The 15,359-nt window shown below is 45.2% G+C and overlaps 1 protein-coding gene across 2 annotated transcripts in view; it reads left to right on the forward strand.

Annotated features, from left to right (window-relative positions):
- The first annotated feature begins 324 nt into the window (after positions 1-324).
- Positions 325-15,359, forward strand: part of Pank1 (pantothenate kinase 1) — a 67,397-nt gene continuing 52,362 nt past the window's right edge. The window contains exon 1 of one of the 2 annotated variants that reach the window (XM_021152494.2): positions 325-1,217. In XM_021152494.2, coding sequence (XP_021008153.1) covers positions 659-1,217 — 559 coding nt within the window. In that variant the 5' untranslated portion in view covers positions 325-658. Of the gene's footprint in view, positions 1,218-1,827; positions 2,041-15,359 lie in introns of those variants that run through there. The other variant, XM_021152495.3, reaches the window with a different exon arrangement.

Genomic DNA, 15,359 nt, shown 5'->3' on the forward strand with positions numbered 1-15,359 from the left:
ATTGTCCCCTGCCGGTCTTTTCTGGGTGAGGAATGCGCTTTTTATAGCTTGGGATCGGTTCTGTTTACTTGGTTTCTTTCTAGCACCGGTTATTCCTGCCTAGTTTTGTCCTTCACTGTCCTTACTCTCTCTTCCTAGGTTTCCTCTCTGCAAACGACAACTAACTCGAGAACACATGCTGTTTGTGTGAGTGTGCCAACCAAGGAATTTCACTCCCCTCCTTCTCCAAGGCTGCCTACCTCTCTATAAATAATTGTTCTCTTCCCTCCCTTCAGACCTGGGAGTAGTTTGGTCACATTAACGCACGCGCGCCGGCACTCACACTTTCGGGGGGCGGGGATGTAGCATGGGTGACCTTGTGAAGGTACTAGCCCACTGGGGATAGGATTAGCAAACCTGAAACCTCTGTAAATATCTGGCTTCCTCCGGCTTTCCTCCCGAGGCTTCTGGCTGTCTCGTGCCTACCTCACCCAGTACCCTTTAGGCTCGCTCCGCCACACAAAGCCCGATCCGCCTATCTCCTCTTCGCAAACCCCGAGAACTTCATTCCGCACGTTGAAACTCGTCGGTGGCGGTGGCGGGTAGGACTGGGCATGCTCAGTGGCGGGGACAGGTCTGGGAGGCGAGGAAGCCGCATTTGAAGTGGCTCGGCCTTGGGATGAGGGGGAGGCGGACTCCCCGGCCGGGGTCCACGGAGGTTCCCGCAGCGGCGCGCGTTGCCGACACGCTGCGGGCGGGAGCAGCAAGCCCGGTGCGCGGGGCCCAGCTCGCCGAAGACGTGGGGACGCCGACGGGAGGAGGGGAGGAGCGCCGGGGCCGCCAGCCCCCGGCCGCGGCGCCGAGGCTGCGGGAGAGCAAGCCCCAAGGTGGATCGGAAGATCGGGGGACGGCCGACCGTGACCTCCAGCGAGGCTGCCAGAGCCGGAGCCCGCGCACCGCTCCGCCGGTCCCGGGCATGGGCGACCGCGGCGCGCAACACGAGCGCGCGGCCCTACAGTCCCCGGGGGCCCCCGAGGGCGCCGCGGCCGCCGTGAACGGGCTGCTGCACAACGGCTTCCACCCGTCGGCCGCCTGCAGCCGCGACCCGCCGGCCCCACGCTTCCAGCTCCCGTCCGAGCTGCAACCGCAGCCGCAGCCGCTGTTCGCCCAGCATGATTCTCCGGCCAAGAAATGCCGGCTGCGGAGGAGGATGGACTCCGGGAGGAAGAACAGGCCGCGTAAGTCCTGCCGGCAGGGGAGCGCCGGTGCCCGCGGTCGAGGGGGGCGACAGAGTGCCGCTCTGGACTGTGTCCTCCCTAGAGGCGTCGGGCGCCCAAGGTGGCGGCCCGCGGTGGCGCCTGTCTAGTCCGATCCGCCTACTGGGTCGGTCAGACACTAGCTGGAGCTGCTCCCTCGGTCACCGTAGTGTCTGGGAGAACGCACTGCCCGCTGTTATTGGTGGCCGTGGGGCAAACACCCCGACTGATCTTGGGTCTGGGACTAGGAGGAGGGCGGGCTGGCACAGCCCCGGGCTCACTGCTCCCTTCTCCGAGCACATCTTTTGGGGCTTGCATCTCAGGCTACCAGTTTGCCCTTTGAATCGCAGAGTAACCGCCAGTACCTTGGGCCCATTGGCAAGCTTAAGGAGGCGTGGAGTTTGACAATCCCCCAAATCACAGCCTATTAAACAGTGTTTCCACACAGCCAGTGAGACCGCTGGTGTAGAGGGAAACACCCACTGACACCATGTGGGCCGGAACTGTGTGGACCAATGAGGATTGCAGGTGGATTTCCCCCCCCCTTGGAGTGGGTCGAGTTGAGTGTTTGTAATTGTACAGCTCCGAAAAGTGCGTTGTTTCACAACCTGAGACTTGTATATATAATGGTAGACTGTAAAAGGTACCTTCCCCACCTGACATTCTGGGATGTCAGTTTGTAGGTAGAGATTACGAGGTTTTTTGTTGTTGTTGGTTTTTTTTTCCTTATCTGAGCCTAACTCCATTCAACTGGTTACCTCTTTGTGGGTGTCTTTAATGAAGCTTGTAAATGGCAGAAAGCAAAGTAAGTAGAGTCCACGGTAGTGAGCGATCGGATTCAAAAGCGTACCTGTTGCGTATCAATTAACTGTTCGAGGTTGGGAAATGATTAAATTGGGCTTGAATTTCTGTAAAAGGTTGATGTTTGGCAAACAGCATAACTCCTTCGTCTGTCTTTGCTTATAATTTTTATCTTTCTGTTCATAGTTTTCATAGCCTTTCTGCAATGCATTCGTTTTTAAAACATTGGGAACCGCTTTAACACGTCTGGGTGAATCCAGTGCTTACATTTTGAAATGTTAAGGTGTGTGTGGAGTTTGGGAATTGCCCAGCAGATTTGATTTGGCCATGGCTGTAAGACGGTTATTAAGCATCTGCGGTGTTTGTTTGTTTTTGTTTTTGGTTTTTTTTTTTGTTTTGTTTTACACACTTTTTTATAGTTTCTAGGAAAATTATTTTATGGATTTGAGATTGGCTGATACCCGTGTCTTATTTCGTTTATTTCCCTGAATCCACATTTTATTTATTTCTCTGATCTCCATCTTAAAGAGTTTATTATAGTTTTCAACAACAGTAACTAGACTCTAAGAGAAAAGTTGGGGAGGCTGAGTAAGGAGACTCCCTAGCCTGAGACCAGCCTGAGCTACATGGTGAATTGGGGGTGGGATGGTAGATAGGCAGTCACTGGTTTGAAGACCTTTCTTTTTGTGTGTGTGTGTTTTTCCCCTGTTTTCTAACGCTTACTGTGTGGTGGTGGGTATGTGGATGCGAGCGTGCTTAACAGTCCAGGAGGTCAGAGGACAACTTGGAAGAGCTGGTCTCTCCTGACACGTGATCACACTCGGGTCATCAAACTCACATTGACGGTGACAAGGGCCCTTACCTACTGAGCTGTCTCTCTGGCCTCTTTTGGTATTTTCGAGACAGTGTTTTGTGATACAACCCCAGGCTGGCTTGAAACTCTTGATATTCCTCCGCCCTCGGCCTCCCAAGTGCTAGGATCATCATGCCTTACTCTGCACTGCTTAAAATTTAATCTCTAACAATGATTTGAAGAATACAAAACTAATCTGAGCCTTAACTATGCTTTCAAAGCCATAGGAATTATTTTAAAAGACAAGGAAATGTAGTTTTTTGCCTGTGTACTTAGTGTCAGAAGCTAAGTGGTTTGTGTTTCTTACAAAAAAATAAATAAAAAATAAAAGCTTTTAATTCTTCTTTTATTTATACATTCTATTAAGTTATTTATAAATTATTTATTTACTTATTTTGTTTTCATGAGATAGGACCGTATGTAGCCTAGGCTGGCCTGAAACGCCACGTGCAGCCAAGAATCTTCTTGAGCTCTTTGATCCTTCTGTCTCTAAAATAATTCATCACACTTGGTTTATTTACAGCTTTTGTTTGTTTGTTTTTTGAGTTAGGGACTCTCAGTGACCAAGAATAGGGGAGTTATAGAGATTCATCTGGTCCTGCCTTTTGGGTGCTGGGATTAAAAGGGGTGTGTCAGCAGCCTGTTGTATTTACAGTCTTTTAAAAGACTGAATCAACACTTATTTTCCTTATTCTATTATGTTTAATTTTCTTAGATTTGAGCACACATTGATTTTCTTTTATTTTTATGCATAGGAGTGTTTGCCCAACGTGTATGTCTCTGTATCACATGCATGCCTGATACCATCAGAGGTAAAAAGAAGGTATCAGATACCTGATAGTGGAGTTACAGATGGTTGGGAGCCACCATTTAGGTGCTGGAACCAAATGTGCTTCATTACTGAGCCATCTCTTCAACTCCGAACATACAGTTCTGAAATACAGTTTGCATGCCCTAAGGCATACATCTGCATATTTCACTACCAAAATTTCTTACTTAAAACTCGGTTTAGCACAAGAGAGGTGGCTTAGCAGTTCAGACTATGGTATGTGCTGCTTTCCCAGAAGACCAGAGTTTGGTTTCCAGCACCCACCCCAGAAGGTTCACAACCGTCTGTAACTCCAGCCCTATTGGTGCTGAAACCCTCCTCTGGTCTCCAAGGGTGTCTGCACACATGGGGCATGCATGCATATATACAAATTTAAAAAGGAACAAACAAACAACAACAACCTGTAAATCTTAAAATGAAAATCTTAAACCCACTCTCTCCGTTTGAATGTGTTCTAATCTAGAAATCAAGTCAGGAGGTTGGAGAAATAGCTCAGTCAAAGAAGATGGAGGCATCCAGCCTTCAAAACTCCCTGGGTTTATCTCCCAGCACCATCCAAAAGTCAAATCAGTTGTGTGTTGGTTTTACTAAGCAAGGAAAGGAGAAAGTTGTCGACTTAATGTCCATCTAAGTGTCATTTCCCCTTAAGTACTCCCTGGAGACCTTCCCTAAGACTAACTTTTTCAGATTTCCTCTATTATTTTGCCCGCCCCCTACTACCTGGCAGTCATGATCTGGTATCAGTGCTCTTGAAATGTTAGAGTTAAACTAGGTGTTGTTCCTGATACCTGCAGAACTCCATGTGACAAATCTTACTATGTGATCTTTATACTAGTTATCTAGCCTGCCACAGGAGTGAGCATTTTGTTATGTTTTCATGGTGTGTGTGTGTGTGTGTGTGTGTGCACTCGCATGTGCGCACGTGTACACACACACACACACACATGCTGGCTATGGAAACTAGAGCCTCCCATTGCCCAAAGCAAACTCTCCCACGGAGCTGCTCCTATGCCCTACCTTTCCCCCACCCCCACCTTTGCTGACTGCCTTTTGTTACCTCCTTTCCCATTAAGTTGGAAGTCTGATTAGAAATGATGTTTTCTCACGTACTTTGAAATGGAGGAACACACACACACATGTGATTGATGTTGAAATAGAAAAAGTGATTCAGGTGGCGTCACCACTTCATGGATAGCTGTCTCTATTTCTGTAGCTGATTTTGGTCCCAAGAGTTTCAGTGGTTCCCAGTGAAGCATCAGTAGAGAGGGTCCTTTGATCTATTCCGTTGTGCGGATTTTATTTTATTTTACCTTTTGCTTGACAGCTCTCTATTTTATTTTGGTTAACAGGTAGTTAATACTTGTCAGCCATTTTATTTCCAACATTAAGTTTAAAATAGCCCCGATGATTTATTTTACATATATTCATAAATGGATCAGAAAGTTCACTTGGAAAAGCTGGCTCAAAAACCCAAAGCGGGTTTAGATTTTCTGGGGTGCTACTCCTCATACCAGGGAGCAAGTCTGGCAGCCCGGCTGTGCTGATGCTGATGCTGATGCCGAGGAACCCGGGAAGTAACACAGCTGAGGTGGTCAACACATTTACAAAAGTTTGGTCGTAAACACAGTTCCAAGGTGCTGTGAACACATGGGGTTGTAAAAATTCACCTGTCCGTCCATCCAAACACCTTGAGTTTGAATTTCAGTTGTGTGTGGTCAGAGCCAGTACTCAACTTTTGTGCTTCAGGATGAGTGAAAAGGCAGGTCGTCAGAGCACATAGAGCTTGTGTGAGGACAACAAGAGAGAGTTTACTCCATACCTGCCAGCTCTCATCACTAAACACTGTCCACCGTGAATCTCAGGACAAGTAGTTGAGGCAGAAGACGTTGCCTCCGACTGACTTCCTTTGAAAAAGAAACACAGTGCCTAAATAAAAGAGACTGGATTTTACAGCTATAGCACTCTTAGTCCCGTACTTGTTGGGCATTCCTACAAAACTGTGGGAAAACAGCCGGAAAAAGTTCTCATGGCTCCATCCCTCAGAAAACATCTGTTTTAGATATGGCGTCTGGCCTAGCAAGTGAGGGGGCTTACAGCAAAGCCTGGTGACCCGAGTGTGACCCCCAGCCCCCAAATAGTAGGAGAGAGCCAGCTCCTGCAAGTTATCCTCTGACTTCCACACCCACACTGTGGTACATGTGAATACCCATATACACACATACACAAAGTAAGATGGGTAAAAATCTGCATACAGAACACACACACCATGCGCCATCTACACATAATGACAAGGACTTGGGGTTTTGTTGTTGTTGATATTGTTTTGGCTTGTGTGTGTGTGTGTGTAGGTGTGTGTGTGTGTAGGTGTGTGTGTGTGTAGGTGTGTGTGTGTAGGTGTGTGTAGGTGTGTGTATGTGTAGGTGTGTGTGTGTGTGTGTAGGTGTGTGTGTGTGTGTTGGTGGGGGTGGGGGTGCACATGTACTATGACACTCATGGGAGTTCAGACGACCTTTGTGAAGTGATTTCTCTCTAATTACATGGGCTCCAGAGACCAAACCCAGGTTGCCAAAGAGAGTAGCCATCTTTATCCACTGATCCACTGTATACTCCACAACCTCTTGACCCCCTATTGATAACTTAAAGAGAAATCAAAGCGTTTAGCTCTTTGCCTCTCTGTCCCCCGGTGCAGTGTATTCATGCTGTATACATGTGTATCTAGGTTTGTGTATGTGTGGAGGCTAAAGCAAGACACTGAGTTATCGAGTGCTCTCTGCCTTATTCCCTCATTGAACCTGAAGCTGGCCATTTTGTAACTAGGCAGGTGGCCTACTCATCTCTCTGCCGCGCCTCCCCTGCCGCGCCTCCCTCTGTTGCTGAGGTCCCAGGCCTGGCAAGGAGCATGAGCACTGGGGAGCCCAAACTCTTCCTCACAAAGCCGTCGCCCAATCCCGGCAAGCCAGAATAAACATCTTCTTCTCACTAAATATCATCCTTAACACAATACTGTTTTATATGCCCAATATTCTGTTATATGGATGAGCCATAATTTGTACCCTGTCTTATAGCTTTAGTCTGTAGGTAGGTCTTTCCATCATGACATATATATATATATATATATATATATATATATATATATATGTGTGTGTGTGTGTGTGTGTGTGTGTGTGTGTGTGTTGGGATCAGTGTATTTGATGTGTGTGTGTGTTAGGTAGATGTGGTGTCACTTTGTCCATAATCCCATCACTCAGGAGGCAGAGCAGAAAGATCTCAAGATTTAGGTGAGTTTATGCTATGTAAGGAGTTCCAGGTTACCCTGAGAAATTAATTTGGGGAAAAGTAACAAAGGAAATGAAACCTGGTGCTTTTAGTTACACGGGATATTGTTTTTGGATGAGGCAGTACACTTGCGAACAGAGAAGAATGCTTTGGTGATAAGTGGACACTCAGTACTGTGTGGAAGGCAGCCCCCCGAGCAGCTTCTAGTGGGCAGGGGAGATAGACACCATTACCCTTTTCCTTCTATCGCATGGTAGCAAGCAGGAGTTATGGGAGGTGCAAGCTGCCAGCCTTTGAATAAGAGGTTTTGATTTCTTGTATCATTCAATGAGGACATTCTGGTAGCAGAAAATGGATAAACCCATTATGTATTAACATGGGTACACAGTTGAATCACACTAAGTCAGTTACCAGCTTTAGCTAAAATTGTTACAGTACAAGGCCTAGAGTTTTAAAATATTGAGATTCTGTCCTTGGACGATTGGACTTTATCTTTGAATTGGCCAATCAGAAAAGCCAGCATGAAGAGAAATGGGGAGAATTTTCTGGTTGTATCCTCAGAGTCCAGATGTGTCTGCCTTTCTTTTCTCTTTTCGTCACAGTCAATCTTTCCAGACAGACAAGAAGTATGCAGACCAAGTTACAAAATATTAAATGCAAGCAGGAGCCATCCTCTGGAACGTGGTCAGGTTGCCAGCCCCTCCTCTACTCCTTGACAAATGTTCTTAGCCCAGGCTGGCCATGAATTCCCTCTGGTGAATGGACTGGTCTTAGACTTTGTGACCTTCCAGCCTTATCCTCCCAAAGGCTAGGATTACAGGTGTGCACTCCCACGCCCAGCTTTAGTTTGCCAATTATGTTCTAAGTAGACATTTAAGTTATAGATTAAGGTTCAAGGCTTAGGATGAGATGGCTCAGCAGGGCTGCCTCTGAGCCTAACAGCTAACAGCCAGTCTCTGGAAACCACATGGTGGAAGGAGAAAAACTGTCTCTGCCAGTTATCTTCCAGCCTTTACACACGCAGGCGCAAGCGCACGCGCGTGCGCGCGCACACACACACACACACACACACACACACACACTAAAAGTTTAAATATTTTTTTGTCTGTGGTTAATGATCAGCATTCTGTTAAGCACACAAACACGCTGTCCCCCAACAGACCAAACACAGGAACGTAACTTCCCCCCCAAAGACCAGTAAGTGAGTTTCAGCATTAGCATGGTCTGTATTTGATTGGTGTGTTGACCAGAGATGGAAATAATGCTGTTATTTCTTAGCATGAGGGACATAGTACAAGTAAGATGAAACCCATAGCAATTTTGGAAACAGCTATGTCTGTAGTGGAAGTATTAGTTTTAATTAGCAGGTCTTTTGTTTTGGTTTTGTTCTATCTATCTATCTATCTATCTATCTATCTATCTATCTATCTATCTATCTATCTATGTATCTATCTATCTATCTATCTATCCCAACCTATCCTGATTTGTGTGTTAAATTGTGTGTGTGTTACAAAACTATCTGTTGGGTATGATGATTTACACAAGTAAACCTAGCAATAGAGAGGCTAAAGCAGGAGAATTGCCCAGAATTCAAGGCCACCTGGACTGTGCAGTCAGTTTCTGGCCAGCCTAGGTTACTGAGAATGGCAGTCTCTCAAAAGGGTGGAAAAAATAGACAAACAAAATAACTGCTTTCCCCGTGTCCCCAGTACCTAAGATTGAAACCAGCACTTTGTTCATGCTAGACAAGCACGCTCTCATAAGCTACAACTCCAGCCCTGTTTTGTTTCTTATCAAATTTAGTCATAAATAAAGCCTTAGCTTCAATATATATCTGCCAGGATTCACCCACCTTGAAATGACAATATTCTAATTCAGATATAGAAACTTCAGTGTACTCAGTGTGACACAGAGAATTTGACTAAAAAAAAAAATGTTTTCTAGATAGTACAGTTGCCAAGCTTGGTATAGTATTACTTAATTATTGACATCTTTTAGGTGCCTCCAGTTGAATGTTTATTTATGAATATGTTCTTCTCCCTGGGAATGTATTTGAGCATATTGGATGATTCAAAAGGGCGAGGAAATGTCACTCATTGTTTAGGGATAGCTGTAGAAATCACGATCCTGGTCACTATGATTTCACTGTCATTTGGAGAGAAGGGGAAGAGATGTGTTTTTGGATGCCTGTTTGCATTGTTGAGCAAGGCCTGTGCACCTTTTGTTCCAAGTTTGCTTTTAGGAAAGCACATACATGTTCCCCATTTTGCAGGTGGGGAGGGAGAGGCTCAGAGCAGTGAAGTGAGCAGCCTGTAGGTGATGATTGTCAGGGGCCATTTAAATTAAAAACAGGTAGGTGCATGAAGCTGGAACAGCCTTGGCAGTGAGTTTAACCACGTGTCCTTGGACACAACAGTAGTCTACACTAAGGAGTGCTCAACTTCCTGTGTGCCAAATGCTAAGTGGATCCCCCCCCCCTTATGTCAGCCTGCGAGGTGAGGGATACAGTTATCTCTAGATGAAGAAACTGAGGACTCAGGGTTTTGACTCTGCTGAGCAGGAGGCTTGGGGAGCCCCAGGGCCTAAGTGTTCTATAGTGGAAAGAGCTTTGGAAAGCTCAGCTCTGGATTCAGACTCTGATCCTCCCACTCACTAGCAGTGTAGACTTGGGCAAGGTCCAAACTTGTCTGAGGCGCTTTTATTAATGGGAAGAAAGATGTCCATCCTACCACCTGGACCAAAGAAGGAAAATGGCGTAATGACGCTTTGGATCACTTGAGGACCAGATTTCAGTCCCATCTTCGATCACCACCCGAAGGAGATTTTCCTGGCGCCCTTTGACCTTTTTATAAGCAGACTATATGGCAATCACAAGTCTTGGTAGCAGTCAGAGATTGCCCCATTGCAACTCCTGACGACAAGCAGGCATGTCCTGTCCAAGAGTGATGTTGGCAACTTAGTGCATAAGAGAACTGAGTACTTTATTTAACTGCTAATCTGGTGTCAGGACAAGGTTTTTGTTTAATGTTAAACTATTTTTAAAGTTGCATTTAAGTTGCATTACATGCACACACCACAGCACATCACAGCACACATGACAGGGCAACTCTCAAGAGTCGGTTCTGGCCTTCTATCACGTGGGTTCCAGAGATAAAACTCAGACCCTCAGACCTGGCGGCAAGTGCTTTTGCCTGCTAAACCATCTCGTCGGCCCCACCCAACAAAGTTGTTTGGTTTTTGTTTGTTTGTTTGTTTTTGTTTTAAAGAACCCCAGCATCCTTTGATCTTAACTGATCTCTCAGCCTTTGAATGAGGCAGGTAAAGATGAAGGAGATGAGAAGGGCTACAAAGATCACAACTTTCCTTTTGAAGAGCTACATGAATTGAACAAGATTTTAGAACAGCTGCCTTTAGCTCTTGGGTCATCCTTTTAACCTATTCCACAGTAAATGAAACAAAACAAACACCTGCCTTCTAGTCTTTCGGTAGGTGACAGGTGACAGGTGCTCTTTTCTTGGTGCATATCGCCTTCAGCAAGGCCATCTGGTTCTCTGGCCTTGAATCTCTTCTGGGACTGAGGCTGCAAGGACTCTAGAAACCAGGAAGAGCATGTGTGCATAAACCCGGGGGTTGTAGCCAGTTTGGACAATGCCAATTATTTGAAGTTCTCTGGGACTCTGTATAAACAACTCCTTTAATCTTCCAAGGTCGACTGCTCTGGGATAAAGAGACTCAGTCAATACAAGAGTCAGCAGTATATTGAGGCTTCCTGAAAAAAAAAATGCAGGCACTCAATATCTGTTAGCTATTATTGGTGATTATATAGCTGTTCTATGTCAAAACCTTCCTCTTCTCCCCATGACCTCTACCCTGTATTCCTTCACAACTTATCTAATCAGTCTTCTATATGACAGCCCATTAGATATTTTAAGATAGCTTAATGTATTCCTCTGGATCCTTAGTCCCTAAAGAAATAAGACTGGCCTATGCTCTTACCTGCCAAACTCCACTCTTGTTGTTCAGAGTGGATTGTATAGAGTTACTGGCCAGTCTTGACCCAAGACCCAAAGAAGCCTTTTTAGGAATGATGTAAAGGGGATTAAGAAGGCATTGTCCTTGGTGGCCTTGAACTCAGATTTGATGATTTCAATGGGACCCATTGGAACAGATCGATTTTATTCCTACTGGCCAAGTACTACTGATATTGTTCAGTTTCGTGTGACTCTAAGCTGGGTAGAACCTGCAGTAGTTGCTTAGCAGTTTCCAAGGTCAGCAAATTCCTGAGTGTATGACAGGATCTGAATTAGTTGTGTGTTTGCTATCATGCTTCTGCAATGCCTATACTATAAAATTCTGTATTTATATTTTTGGAACTGGGTCTCGTTAGGTTGCCCAGCTGTCTTTGAACTCGAGAGATCCTCCAGTGTCAGTCTATCAAGGGGCTGGAGCTATAGATGGACATCATCCTGTTGTCTTCCAACTACCTGTAGCCATGAAGACATTGAAAACCATGGTGGTGGCATGCTGGTAATATTATAGCACTTGGCAGGAAGCTGAGACAAGAGAATCATTAGCACCACGTCAGCCAGGGGCTACATAACAAGACCTAAACAGAATAAATAAATGAGTGAAAATAAAAAATAAATAGACGTTCGGCCAAGGGGATAATCAGATTTTGTCTTCGGGAGTGTCCTTTCCCTGTATAGAAAAGTTTTTTTTTTTTTTTGATTTTAATTAGGTATTTTCTTCATTTACATTTCCAATGCTATCCCCAAAGTCCCACATACCCTCCCCCCCCCACTCCCCTACCCACCCACTCCCACTTCTTGGCCCTGGCGTTCCCCTGTACTGAGGCATATAAAGTTTGCAAGACCAATGGGCCTCTCTTTCCAGTGATGGCCGACTAGGCCATCTTCTGATACATATGTAGCTAGAGACATGAGCTCCGGAGGATACTGGTTAGTTCATGTTGTTGTTCCACCTATAGGGTTGCAGACCCCTTCAGATCCTTGGGTACTTTTTCTAGCTCCTCCATTAGGGGCCCTGTGATCCATCCAATAGCGGACTGTGTTTTTTTTTTTTTTTCTTTTTAATTTTATTTTTGAGATGGAGTTTCATGAGATAGCTTCAGACTCTCCCTGTAATGACTCTAGGCTTATAGGCATGCACTACCCCTGGCTGTATACAGTTCTGTGCATTAAACACAGGGCCGCTTGTATCCTAGGCAAACATGCTGCCACTGAGCTACATGCTAAGCCCCTTGCTGAAGGTTTTTACTCTGAGAAAAGTCCACATGAGATTTATTCTTTGAGGTGTACTTGTAGTAGTGAGGCCATAAATTAGACCCCGACTGTGGCATAAATTGGGATTATCCCAAGCAAACTGGGAGTTCTGATGCTGTGCGCAAGCCAGGGCATGCTGGAGGTAGGACTTGAATGTGCACAGGTTGATGTAACTTTGCATTTGTTGTCTTTGGCTATGGTGGTTGTATTTACACCATGAAAATTGGCAAGTGTCAAGCCAGTTCTGCATTTGCAGTACACCAGTAAATGGGACATAGATCACAGAATGAGAGAGGAGTTATCAGGAATACCAGCTGAGTTGCTGGAGCAATTGATGTGAAGAACTAGAGGAAAGGGCAGCAGGTCCTGCTTTGTGAAGTTCTTGAAGATGAAAATCAGACAATGGACCAGGGCTTGCTCTTCTTTCCTTCCTTCCTTCCTTCCTTCCTTCCTTCCTTCCTTCCTTCCTTCCTTCCTTCCTTCCTTCCTTCTTCCTTCCTTCCTTCCTTCCTTCCTTCCTTCCTTCCTTCCTTCCTTCCTTCTTCCTTCCTTCCTTCCTTCTTCCTTCCTTCCTCCCTTCCTTTCTTATTCCTCTCCTCTCCTCTCCTCTCCTCTCCTCTCCTCTCCTCTCCTCTCCTCTCCTCTCCTCTCCTCTCCTCTCCTCTCCTCTCCTCTCCTCTCCTCTCCTCTCCTCTCCTTCTTCCTCCCTCCCTCCCTCCCTCCCTCCCTCCCTCCCTCCCTCCCTCCCTCTCTCTTTCTCTCTCTCTCTCTTTCTTTCTTTCTTTCTTTCTTTCTTTCTTTCTTTCTTTCTTTCTTTCTTTCTTTCTTTCTTTCTTTCTTTCTTTCTGACAGGGTTTCATCCTTAATACTGACCTTAAACTGGCTATGTAACCCAGGAAATAAACTCAAAGTAATCCTCCTGCCTTAGGCCCTTTGGGTTGGTTATAAGTATAGACAACCACACCCAGCTGGGTTTTTCTTTTTTTCTTTCCTCCTCCTTTTCTTCTTCCTCCTCCCTCGCCCCCTCTTCCTCAGCTTTTATTCTTTGTGACAGGACCTTTTGTGTCCCAGGCAGTCCAGGAATTCTTTATGTAACTGAAAATGACCTCAAGTCTTGATCATCTTGCTTCCACCTCTCATGTATTAGGGTTTTAGGGCACTACCTCTGTGCCCTGGCTGGATTTCTTAAGAAAGACAATTATTGGAGCCAAAGGTAGCATATGGCTGCAATCCCAGCAGGCATCCAGAAGGTGAAGGCAGAAAGAATTCAGGGTCCCCACTCTCAGTTATAAAGCACATGTAGGCTGGCCAGGTTGCAGAGCAAGACTTTGCCTCTAACTAACTAACTAACTAACTAACTAACTAACTAAAAGTAATTAATTCTAAAGAACAGACAAGAGAAGAGTATAGGGTGTAGCTCAGAGGGAGACCCCTGCCTAGCATGTAGAGCCTTGGCTTTGACTCTTGTTTTGGGGGGAAATGTAGTCTAAAAATACGTGAGGGTCCACTATAGCATGAGGATAGACGTGCTTCAGAATCATTACAAATTACATACATTTAATTATACATAATTAGCTATATAAACTATAGCCCCTTTCTTCTCGTTAAATTCCTATTCCAAGCATAGTTAGGCTCGGAGCTGGGTTGGCCAGCTGCTAGATTGAGGTGGTCAAGAAGGTATGGCTAGTTCATGTGCATGCGCTCGGGGTGGGAGGCATAGGAAAGAAAAGAAAATGTGTTTCTTCATGCTCTTAGAGCTTGTGCCTGTGGGTCCCAGGAAAGTCATAACTTTGGATTTATTTATACTCATTTCACGATTTACTGTTGTTGCTTTTGAATGACTTGAATTGTTTTGAGGTCCTTGTTCATTGTGGTTTAGGAAACAGCAAGGGATTTTTGCCTTTAAATAGTTGTAAAGGAGGCATCCGTTGGGCCCATCAACCATTCTGAGGTGAGTTTTGGTTTAGTTGAAGCAGGGTCATATACAGGCGAGCCCCAGATTTGTGATATAGCAGATTGACCTCAAGAGTCATGCACGATTCTTTTGCCTCTGCTTTCCAAGTGTTGTGGTCAGGCCTCTGTCACCCGTTACTTAAATGGACTAATTGCTCTCGAAGTGTCAGGGTGCTGTGGCCGCGCCATCTTTATTTAGTCCATGTTTATTGTCGTGGCAGGTAAGCTGAAGTGTGTTGTAGCCAAGTGCAAAGGAGATGTTCCTGTTTGTTTCTATAAATAGAATCCAGGAGGCAAAATAGACACTACCCAGGCCAAGAACCATTCAGAGTTTGTCTCAGAAGTGACATGTTGTAACTTCTTTGTCTTGAGAGCCATTTGGGGAGTGCTGGGGTTTCAGAAACTTTTCTCATTTAGGAAAAATGTAACCCTTACTCAGAACCCGAGAGCAGAGGGTTAGGGACTGGCAGGTTCTCTACACTCAGCTTTTGTGACTATATCTCACTTGAAATCTTTTTTTTTTCCCCCTTACCAGCTCAGCTTCTTCTTTTTGCACCCTGCATGTTAGGAAGGCAAATCCCAGCGATCCTTTCATTTCAGTTACTGTGTTTTTGTCTATTTTTCTGAAAGATAACCTCTTTAAAAGTGCAACGTGTTATTACCTTAAAATTAGTGATATGTTATACAAGGTGTAACTAGATACATGAGTTTAAGTTATTTAATCACAGTAAAACTTGTGCAACTATTACAAGCCAAGTAATAAAAGCCTGGCTGCTTATTGCTGCCTTCAGAGAGCCCCTTTGTTTGCAAGTGCCTGTTGTTATTTGTATGTGATTAATTTTTAACCATTTGTTCATGGTCTGAGATCAGCAACCGCATTCTTGGAATTAAATACTATTGTGACAAAGCTGCTTTGGGAGAGCTCCCAAATCACTCACTAGACTAGAAATGATTAATATTTTCTTTATCATTTCTGCCTTGAGAGAGTGATTAAGAATGAAGAAACAAGCCAGAGTGCTTCCACATGTCCTTAATCTCAGCACACCCAAGGCAGAGAGGGAAGAGGATTGCCACAAGTTCAAGGCTAACCTGATCTCCGTAGCCAAGGTTCTAGACCAGCCAAGGCTACA

This window comes from Mus caroli, unplaced genomic scaffold (assembly GCF_978045245.1).
Source record: "Mus caroli unplaced genomic scaffold, Mus_caroli_1 scaffold_20, whole genome shotgun sequence".
Taxonomy (NCBI): Eukaryota; Metazoa; Chordata; class Mammalia; order Rodentia; family Muridae; genus Mus; species Mus caroli.